Source organism: Gossypium arboreum, chromosome 1, assembly GCF_025698485.1.
Source record: "Gossypium arboreum isolate Shixiya-1 chromosome 1, ASM2569848v2, whole genome shotgun sequence".
In the NCBI taxonomy this organism is placed as follows: Eukaryota; Viridiplantae; Streptophyta; class Magnoliopsida; order Malvales; family Malvaceae; genus Gossypium; species Gossypium arboreum.
In genome coordinates, this window is record NC_069070.1 from 116,280,609 (window position 1) to 116,291,570 (window position 10,962).

Consider the following 10,962-nt stretch of genomic DNA (forward strand, 5'->3'; position numbering starts at 1 on the left):
GCTGAAAACCTAAAAAGAAAAGCAGAAAAACTGAAGCAAGTTATCACGAAGAACACTCCCAATCAGAACATTCCACCAAGAGAAGAAGCTACAGATGCAGAACATACATGTCAGCTTGTTCTTATAGCAGCTGAGGAACTTCACCTTTTCTCGGATTCATTTTGGATGTTACCAGTGGATGAAAATAAAAATTGTCAATTTTGATATTACAAAATCATTGAGATTTTTCTACTTATAATTAATTTATCATGGCAAAAGAAGCGCTTTTATTTTAATGATATTCAGTATCTCACATAATAAAGATGGATTTGCATGACTAGTTTCGTTTCTTCTGAAACCAGATTGAAACTTTGTTTTGTAAATCTCTCTCAATCATTCTTACAAGCCACTGCGGTTTTCCTGTTGTGAAGACAATGTATGCCATGCTAATTCCTAATACCATTCCACATCCATACCCCATCATTGCAACTTTCCATATAAAAGCTATTCCATTTCCATTACCTTCATCTTGCGCTGGTTCTGGTCTTTCATAATTGCTACATTGCTTCAACAATGGGAATCCGCACAAACCCAGGTTCCCTCTATAAGAGTCTTTGTCAAATGTATCAAATTGCTTGCCATGGGGAATCGGCCCTACAAGATTATTGTTTTGAAACTTCAACACCGCCAGAAATGTTAAATTTGTCAATTGAGAAGGGATTTTTCCAGTCAACTTGTTAAATGAGAGATCTAATGATTCAAGTACTACCAAAATTCCGAATGACGGTGGGATAAGACCAATTAGGTTGTTGTGAGAGAGATTGAGTGCTTGAAGCAAGCTAAGCTCTCCAACTACCTCAGGAATTTCTCCATGGAATCCATTCATCGACAAATCTATAGTTGTGAATATGGGTTTACGTACAGTTATTGCAAACTCTAGCTCCAAGCCTTTTACTGTTACATTAACATTGTACCAATAACTATCATTTCGGTATTCAACATTTTTCAGAGCCTTGAGATTTTGGAAGAACTGAGTTGGCAATAGGCCAGTGAAGTGATTACGAGAGAGATCAATGATTTGCAATTGGGAGAAGGAAGATGTTGGTACCGAACTTTGAATGGAACCATGAAATCTGTTGGATCTCAAAATAAGGACTCGAAGCTTTGGAAGCATGCCTAGCCAATGGGGAAAAGTATCACTAAACTTGTTGTCTACAACATTAAAAACTACCAGTTCACGGCAATTAATCAAAGATCGCGGTAGAATCCCTTCCAGTAGATTGCCACTAAAGGCAAGATATCTCAAATCATTATTCCGATCACAAACTTTGTCCGGAATTGCACCTGAGAAATGATTTCCTGAAAAATCCACATATTCAACAACATTCCAGTTACCAATTTCAATTTGGAGAGGCCCACTTAGAAAGTTGGAAGACAAGTCTAGCCATTGGATATGTTTAAGCCTTGTCAAGGTGGTGGGGGTGGATCCGACCAGATTATTGTCACTTAGATCTAAAACTACCAAGTCAGTAAGGTTGCCAATTTCCCCAGGAATGCTGCCACTAATGTTGCAACTCCAAGCATAAAAATATTGAAGAGAAACCAAGAGATTTCCTATAGAAACCGGAAGGTAACCACTGATCAATGGATTCCCTCCAAATGACAAGAAACTCAAGTCTTTGCAATTTGCTAATGATGATAGAAAGCTGATTTTCGAGTATGAAAGTGTGCCACTTAAATCATTACCCGATAGGTCCAGCTTTTGCAAATATCTTAGATTGCCCAAGGTAACTGGAATTTGTCCTACAAAATGAATTACTTCAAATGTAAGTTGAGAGGCATTCGAGTGGGTAGTTATCAATCATTCCACTGAATAAATTCAACGTTTAACCTCACCATATCACTCCATTCCCATATTTTTTTATTTCACCCTGGGTTCTATTCTTAATTCTCATAATGAGCTGAACACACACACAAAAGCTATTCAAATGTAAAGTGAAAACTCAATATTATCTATATCTATATTTATATCTATCTATACAATTATTAAACATTTAATTAAGTTTACATTACTCATTAACTGAATCTTATTTTAATGGTAAAATGATAAAAAAAAACATCCTTATTACAAAATTATATATATTATTTTAAGAATATTTTTATGATTTTATATATTTTACATAAAAATAGCAAAATATATATTCTATAAGCCCTGACTTTATTATCTATTTAACAAAAATCTCATTTATTATCTATAATAGTTTTTAATAAATATATATGTATTCTTACATAGTTTTGTTTCTTACTCATATTGTGGATGCTATTTATTATATTAAAATTTTAATATAATTAACTTTTTTCGAAAAACCATAAAAATCAGGGATGCAAATCGTATTCAATATATGATTTTAAATATTTTAATTAATAGTGTTCAAACTTTATAGTATGTTACTACCCACTTCATCTATAACTTCCTATTTTTTCTCATTTCTAATTCATAAATAACTTTTTTTTATCAGAAATAAGAGAACGACTATTCAGAAACTAAAGGACAGTAATGGTAATCAGTTGGAAATTTTTGATCAAATTTCTGCTATGTTGGTAGATTATTTTCAGCACTCTTGGTTCTGTTGATCAAAATGTGATGAGTATTCCTGATGATCTACTTAGAGAGATTCTACGAATTGCTATGCCTGATGAGTTAAAAGGGGATTAGTTGCACTATGTGCAATAGCTGAAATCAAGGCCAGTTTATTTTCTATGAATGGGAATAAATCACCCGGACCTGATGGCTTTAATGCTAAATTTTTTCAAGCTTCTTAGAGCTTTGTAGGAGATGATGTTGTAAGAGCAGTGCAAATTTTCTTTGATAATGGGAATTTACTTGGGTTTTTCAATTCTACTGTACTTGCTTTTGTCCTAAGGTTCCCAATCCTTGTTTTGTCACTGACTACAGACCTTGTTTCTTGTTGTTCAATAATCTATAAGTGCACCACGAAGGTTATAACCAACAAAATGAAAGTTTGTTTACCCTTTATCATTTCTACAAATCAAAGTGCATTTATGGAGGGTAGGAGTCTTGTTGATAATGTTCTACTAGCTCAAGAATTGATTAATGGTTATGGCAGGAAGCACTTATCTCTAAGATGTGCTCTTAAAGTGGATATCAGGAAGTCTTTTGACTCGGTCAGTTGGAGTTTTATTTTTCAAATTCGAAGGGTGCTTGGGTTCCCAGAAAAATTTTGCAAATGGATTAGGGCATGTAATTTTCAATTACGATTAATGGTGGCTCGGTAATGTATTTCTCAAGGGCTAAGGGAGTTAGGTCCCCTTGCCTTTTTATTCTAGTTAAGAATGTGTTGTTAGGTTTATTAAATATTGCTGGTGAGAAGAAGGTTTTTCAATATCATCCAAGATGCCAAAAATTAAAGCTAACAAATTTGTGTTTTGCTGATCATTTGTTGGTTTTTACGAAGGGGACAACTGAGTCTATTGTTTGAATTAGTAATATTCTTGGTTTCTTTTATTGCATTTCTATGTTTCAAATGAACAAAGTGAAGAGTGAGCTGTATTTCTTTAGCATTGATCCTTCTGAGCAGTTCTGATTTGTGAAATGTACTGGAATTACAATGGGGGCATTACCAGTTAGATATCTTAACGTGACATTGGTTGCAAAAATATTAAGTGCTTTTGATTGCAAAGGTTTGGTGAAGAGAACCACTCATAGAATTAATTATTGGATGACAAAATCTTTCATTAATTTGCTGGTAAACTTCAGTTGTTATAGTCGATCTTCTTTAGTATCCAAAATTTTTGGTGCAGGGTTTTGTTTCTTCCTTCTGAGGTTATAAAGGAAGTTGCACAGTTGTGCCATCCCAAAACTAAAGGTGGGCTTAGAGTAAAAAATTGGTTTTATGGAATTAAGTTTGTATGATGCAGAATTTGTGGTCGGTATGGTTTAAAGTTGGGTCGCTTTGGGTAGCTTGGGTTCATCTTTATATCCTTAAAGGTCGTGATGTGCTACAAATGCAAGCAAAGAAAATTCGTTGTTGGGCATGGAAGAAACTCCTTAGGCTACAAAATCTTATTCCTTTGATTGGGGGGTTTCAAGATAATTTCAATTTTGGTCCCTAAATTTTAGGTCATTTACATGTTGATCCTTGAAACCTTAACTATAAATAGGCCTTCCCTTTTCTCATTTTCTTCATCCCACACTTGTCATTCTCTACTTAAGGCATTGTTCCTTTTCCCTATTTGTATTTTCACTTATATTTTTGGAGTGAAATATATTTAGTAGTGTCCGAAGACGTAGGCAAAATTTGTTAAACCTCGTTAAATTTTGGTGTTCTTCATTGTTTATTTTGCATATTTTGTGAATGTAATTGTAGTGATTTATTGTGCTATTAAATTACGAGAGAAGGATATTCTGGCTAGAAAAGACCTAGTATTTAAGTGATTTTCGTGATCCACCTCTCTTTCTTGAAAATTGAACTTAGTGTGATTTTTCAGTACAATAATCTTACTCTTTCACACGCTTCTGCGCAACAAGCTGGGAGCTCTTAAGGCATAAACATGCAAAGTTACATGGCATAAAGTTGTCTGGCATAATCTTACTATTCCTAGGCATTCATTTATTGTCTGGTTAGATATTTTGGACAGGTTAGCAACCAAAAACAAAATGGTTTCTTGGGGATTGCAGGTCTGTTCTGTTTATGTGCTATGTTGATATGAAGAAGTTGAATCTAAAGAGTATATCATTATGTGTTGCTCTTATTCAAGAGAACTTTGGGGAAAAATATTGCAGGCTTGTGAGTTGCATAGGCTTGGGGAAAATTATGCTCCTCTACTATACATAAGTGATGTATTATGGTTGCAATTTTTAGCAGGTTTTTTTTTTTGAATGAATAAAAATTACTTATAAAAATAAAAAATATTTAAGTAGAAATTGAACATAAATTTCATTAAGAAATAAAAATTCAATATAAATATTGGTGAAATGTGATATAGTAATTATTAAATTATTATGGTGGTAAATCAAAGAAATTCAAACATTGAGATTCAAGATATTCCAAATCATAATGCCCCTTCAAAGTAGTGGTGAAGTGAATTTTTTTAACATCATAATTAAATTATAAATTTTGAAAAGCTTAAAATGTAATTTTATGGTTATCTTAATTTACAATATTACAAATTTTATAAAAATTAAACTATATTTTTAGTATTTTGGGAAAAGACACCTAATTATCTCAGCATCATCTTTACAACAAAAATATAAAGGTGACAGGTAACACATTTAGTTCTAACTATATTTCAAATTTGAGTAATATTAGAAGCATATAAATTCCAATTAAGCTTTATATTAAATGCTCAAGTATCAAATATTTAAAGAATTGATAATGGTATATATATAAATTTAACATTTAAGAAAGAAAAGAAAACAATCAACATACTGAACATATATAGTGTAAGAATGTTATACGATACCTGTTAGAGAATTATTGAATAATTGGAGAACACTCAAACGAGTTAGATTATCAAAAGAAGGAAGATGTCCTTTTAACATATTGCTGTGAATGCTTAATTTTTCCAAATCCATAAGATTTCCAATTTGGTGTGGTACACCTGCACAATCAAATTAATTTGTTATACAAATATAAATGGATGGTCCAAATTTTGTTAATACTAAATGAAAGCTGCCCCGTATTGTAATTTAAGTCAAGTAATTTTTTTTATGTCAAACAAGAAAAAATCAAAACAAATTTATAAGTTTAGAAGAATTAAAGCAATGATCTTGAGTTAAACATACTAGTTTGATTATTGCTTTTACCTTTAACAAGTAATGGATTTTTGTTTTCAAATTTTAACACTCTTAACAATATTTAAAACAAAATAGAAAATTAAAACGAGAATTATATAGTTATATAAAATTAGTCAAAGATATCTTAAATTATATAATATTTGTTTACATATGAACTCCGTCACTTAACGGCCTCTGATGTAACACCAAGACCCATTAGCTCTGCCCACATAGCTTCGCCATTGGTATTATACTGCAAGGTCTTGGAGAATAGGTAAGTTAACTAACTATGACAATCGGATCATTCTAATTAAACAATTATCACTTGTCACCTTCATACTTTAAGATGTCATTTTCCCACTTAACAAGGATCTTAGTAAGGAGGTTAAGCGGATATTTATTCTTCCCTCAACCTAGAAGCTCTCTTATTCATTTACTGACTCCCCTCTTCTTTCAGCTCCTCTACTTCTTCTCTCCTCCAAGTTCCTACCTTTGAACCAACCCCACTCTTTTAACCACTAAAACCATACGGTTCTCCTCCCAGTAGAGTGAACCATCCACAATCTCCTCCACAACTTCCTCCATGCCACTTCTCAGTATCAACAAATATATTATAACTACAGTCTTTTTACGAAACCATGATGCATAGTCACACGCACATTGTCATATTTGTTTTTTGCCATTAAGGTATTGTCATCTTTAAATATTCTTATTTCCTCTTAAAGCCTTGTGACTAGAAAGTGTGCTTCTTTTAATTGAACTCAAGGATTTTCATAGAAAAAAAAACTCAAATTTAACAGGATATAGTATCAAAAAGAGTTTATAGAGTACTTAAACAAGCCAACTGAGAAAAAAAATTCTTGTTTATGTGAGTAATTATTTGATATATTACATATACAATTTTTATATTTCTTAATAGATTGAGGTGTAACAAATGAGATATTTATTTACATTTATTTAATTTTTTATTTTTATTATATCTTGTAAGACACTTAGCACACCCTAAATTCACTTATAAAATCTCAAAAACTCTGATAATTTTTATTTTTACAATTGTAATAATTAAAATACATAATAGTTAAATATATCAATTTATCTTCCTAAAAGGCATATTAACGTTGAAGTCAATAACCATATAATTTTCTTTAATAAATTAGTTTCTAATGTCACGTGTGTTGCACATGATATATTTGTGCTAATTAAATGAGGATTAGTTTAATTTATGCTAAATGTCGACTAGTTTTAAAAATATAATTAAGAGAATAAAATATTATTTTAAAAATAATGAAAAAACTCATAGTGAATATAACACGTTTGGTTCATTTGGAATTGAATAAGGTTGTAATAGAATAGAGTTGTAATAAAATAAAAGCGTAATAAGTAATTCAATTGTTGGTTGAATGTAATAGTATAAGAAAAAAGTTAAAATAACCGAGAATACCCTTAGCGAGAATTATTTTGAGTATATAATTATTTTTGTTGTTATTAAATATAATAGGATTATTATTAAATATAATTTAATAAATAATTTAATCATATTTTAATATAAATATTATTAAATTATATTTAATAAAAATAATAATATATAATTTAATAATATTCTTAATATAATTATTTTTATATTAAATTATATTAAAATATTTTATTTTAAATTATATTTTGAAATAAAATATTTTAAATATCTTATTTTATATTTTCGAGTCCAAATTTCAAAGGACTAATCTAGAAATTAATTTTGTTTTGTTATTCAAAATTGTATGGAATAGCTATTCTTTTCTAACCAAAGAATAGCTATTACGAGAGACTAAGTAATAGAGAAGTAATAGTCATTCCATTGAATGAGTATTACGTTTAATAAAACAAATAAATGGTTTACCATTCAATGAATAAGAGAGAATGTTATTCCATTCCCCAACCAAACGTATTGAAAGTGATTATATAATATATATATATATATATATATTTAAAAAATTAATTTAGCATTAATAACAAGACAGATACTATCTAACAACAAAAATAATTATTTAAATTGATCACTGTGGTTAATTTTTTTTTTTAACTCACTCTCAATTGCTAACGTAACATTTTTTTGCTTTATTTTTAACATTATAATTATCGATTCTTATCACCACCCAAAACCTAGCATTCAAGCTTCATTTTGCCAAAATAAAACGTGAGCAAACTAGAATTATTTTTCATAAAAAAATGCCCTCACTAACTTGTATAAATCCCAATAAACTTACATGGCCTTATAAACTTAACAAATCCCAAACTTGAAAACAGTGGAAACTAAAATCATTTAATTGATAAAAAACAACGAGACCCAGAATTTGGACTAAACAAATCATTGACTTCTCATAATAAATTGATAATGAGGCAATATAATATTATAAATTTTTATAATTATATTGTATGTTGTTTATATTAATAAAACAAATATTTTTAGAACCGTATTTTTAAAATTTTTGTTATTTGTTTGATACATCTTTGTGAGTTTGTTTTGTAAATAAAGTCAATTTTCAATCATTATTTTTAACGGTTTTTTATCATCATTATTAATATAATTAAAATCACATGTATTGCATGTGATATTAGGAACAAGTAAAAAATAAATAAAAATAACATGAATTTGATTATTTTTTTAATTTGAGGAATTTTGGTATCATATAATTTTGGATTTGAATCATCTCTATTTACTTATGTTGATAATTGTATGTGTATATATATAACTTAAAAATATATTAAATTTAATAAAAACAATAACGAAAATGAACAAAAATAGCAGTGAAGAAATATTTTATAATACCTGTTAGGCTATTATTGTATAAATTGAGGATTCTCAAACGTGTTAAATTGCCGATGGATGGAGGGAGATACCCTTTTAGCTGATTACTAGAAAGGCCTAATGTTTCTAAGTTGAAAAGATCTCCAATTTGTTCCGGGACACCTGTATAATCAAATTAATTTGTTATTTTTTTTAGATCAAAATATCAAGGTGCAATAGTACACATTTTGCTTCGCACACTTTATTATAAATCTAAAATACACTTAAATTAAAGTTAATTTTGTTTTGTTTTCTGCTCAATCCCATTTCAATTAATTTCTTAATGTCAAGCCATAAGTATATAGGCGAAAGAACACTTTCTTAGAAAAAGACTCAATAAGATCATAGGCGGAAAAGAGAGAGCAAAAAAGATCATGTTATGGGTAATTAAAAGGAAAAAAAAATATTGGTTTTTAGCTATTGTAATAATTTAAATAATTGATAGATTAATCTTCTTAAAAATTCATATTTTTATGAAAATCATCATATTAATATGTGAATTCGTAATCATATTTGCTTGGTTTTCATATTTTTATGAAAAGCATGAAGATTAAAAGAAAGAACGTTTAAAAGATTTTACCTGATAAAAGGAAAAAAAGAGAGGATGTTTTCCTACCAAATAAGTCCGTTACGCTCGGAGAAAAATAACAAATTAATAAAAAGAAAAAGCGCTAAAATTGCATCAATTGCTTTCCGTTTTACCTTCGATCATGTTGTTGTGGAGTTGAAGAGTGTTAAGCATGGTCAAGTTTCCTATTTCTTTGGGTAGAATCCCCTCCAAGCTATTACCAGCCAAGTCTATATCCTCTAACTTTTTGCATTGGAATAAACTCAATGGAATTTTGCCAGAGAATCTATTCACAGCCAAATAAAGCACTTGCAATCTAGGTAGACCTTCAAACATGTGTGATGGGATCTGACCTATGAGATTGTTATAGCTCAAAGACAAGTACTGAAGTTTAGGGAAAGAACCAAACCATGATGGGATTTCTCCGTAGAAATTATTGAAAGACAACCTTATATATTTCAACCGGTTCAAATTAACCAACTGGATGGGTAATGAGCCATGAAAATTGTTGTTCCTCATGTTGAGCCAAGTAAGGGAAGATAGATTCCCAATGTGAGGTGGTACAATACCAGAGAGACTCATGTTAGAAAGATCGAGAGCTATGACTCTTCGGTGCCGAGATCCACAAGTGACACCAATCCATTTGCAAATATTGAAAGCTGAGGACCAATTGGTTGTCAAGAGATTTTGAGGATCAATGACATGAGCTTTCAATGCGAGAAGAGCCGACTGATCTATACTGATATTGGTTGTTGTTTTGGTAGAGAACGAAACCACAAAATTAAGCAACAGCAGTGCGACTGTAAGAGCTGGAATAAAACGAGTGTTCCCCATGAAGTTTTGAGGAAGTGGAATTTTGTGATCAGAGGGAAATCTTTGAATTATAGATGATGGGGAAGAATGGGTGCATTCGAAAGTCTTAATGGTGTTGGCATGTAAAAATATAAATTATTGCAAATACAAAAAGGATATATTATAGGAACAGAGTAACATAGGATCGTTATACATAAAGGCATAAAATAATCCTAAAAATCCAGAACCATAGAATGAAAAACTCCCGAATAGTCAAGCCTAGTATTCGTCAACCGTATAACCCACAGTTTTAACTTTGACAGATGAGCAATAATGGCTTGATTTGGACGCAAGACTTTGTTGCCAACAATATACCTCAATGAAGCAGGGATCACATCATTATACTTCAATTTTATTCAATTCAACCATATACCCCACGGCTTAATAGAGAAATAATGGCTTGAGTTGGTGCCAAAACTTCGTCAACCATATTCCCCAATGAAGCAAACTAGTTATTAATGTGAGTTATAGAGTAGAATTTATAAAAGCTAGAATTAAGAATATAATAAATACATTTAATATTTAAAAAATTATTTTAATTATTTAATTCTATTTTATTATATTTTAATCATGTTAAATTGTAATATAAGTTGGAAATTTTGACTGTTCCATGTCTTGTTCAAATGCGTTTTGGAATCAGCTATTGTCTTCCCATATTCTATGAGAGTTGTTTAAACAAGTTATTGCATACGAATTGGCTCTAGTCAAAAGGTTTTTTTTTGGCATCTTTGACTAAATAGATTTTTAGGTTGATTTAATCTACTTAATGGTCATTTTCAATTCTAATTTTATCACCACTATGTTTGAATCCAAACACATATTTCTTTATTGATTTTTTGAGTTTAAACAGTTTTTGGAGTGTTGTTTAGTTAACATCGATATTATTTCAAAAATAGTAGTACATAGGTTCGAATGCGCTGAAACGCGTTATTATCCTATGTG

At 30.1% G+C, this 10,962-nt stretch overlaps 1 protein-coding gene across 1 annotated transcript; it reads right to left on the reverse strand.

Moving 5' to 3' along the window:
• Window positions 1–242: 242 nt before the first annotated feature.
• LOC108481094 (receptor-like protein 36) lies at window positions 243–10,227 on the reverse strand. Its single transcript, XM_053025078.1, has 4 exons — window positions 9,303–10,227; window positions 8,583–8,723; window positions 5,464–5,601; window positions 243–1,782 (listed from the first exon to the last, which is right to left on the reverse strand). The coding sequence occupies exons 1-4, from the start codon at window positions 10,000–10,002 to the stop codon at window positions 317–319; spliced, it is 2,445 nt and encodes an 814-aa protein (XP_052881038.1). The 5' UTR covers window positions 10,003–10,227; the 3' UTR covers window positions 243–316.
• Window positions 10,228–10,962: the final 735 nt, after the last annotated feature.

Excerpts from the sequence above, each read along its gene's own strand:
- LOC108481094 (XM_053025078.1), bottom strand. The coding sequence starts at position 10,002 with ATGGGGAACACTCGTTTTATTCCAGCTCTTACAGTCGCACTGCTGTTG. Across the intron at positions 8,724-9,302 it reads CCACAACAACATGATCGAAG|GTGTCCCGGAACAAATTGGA; the intron begins GTAAAACGGAAA and ends TTGATTATACAG. Across the intron at positions 1,783-5,463 it reads ATTCAATAATTCTCTAACAG|GACAAATTCCAGTTACCTTG; the intron begins GTATCGTATAAC and ends TTCATTTTGTAG.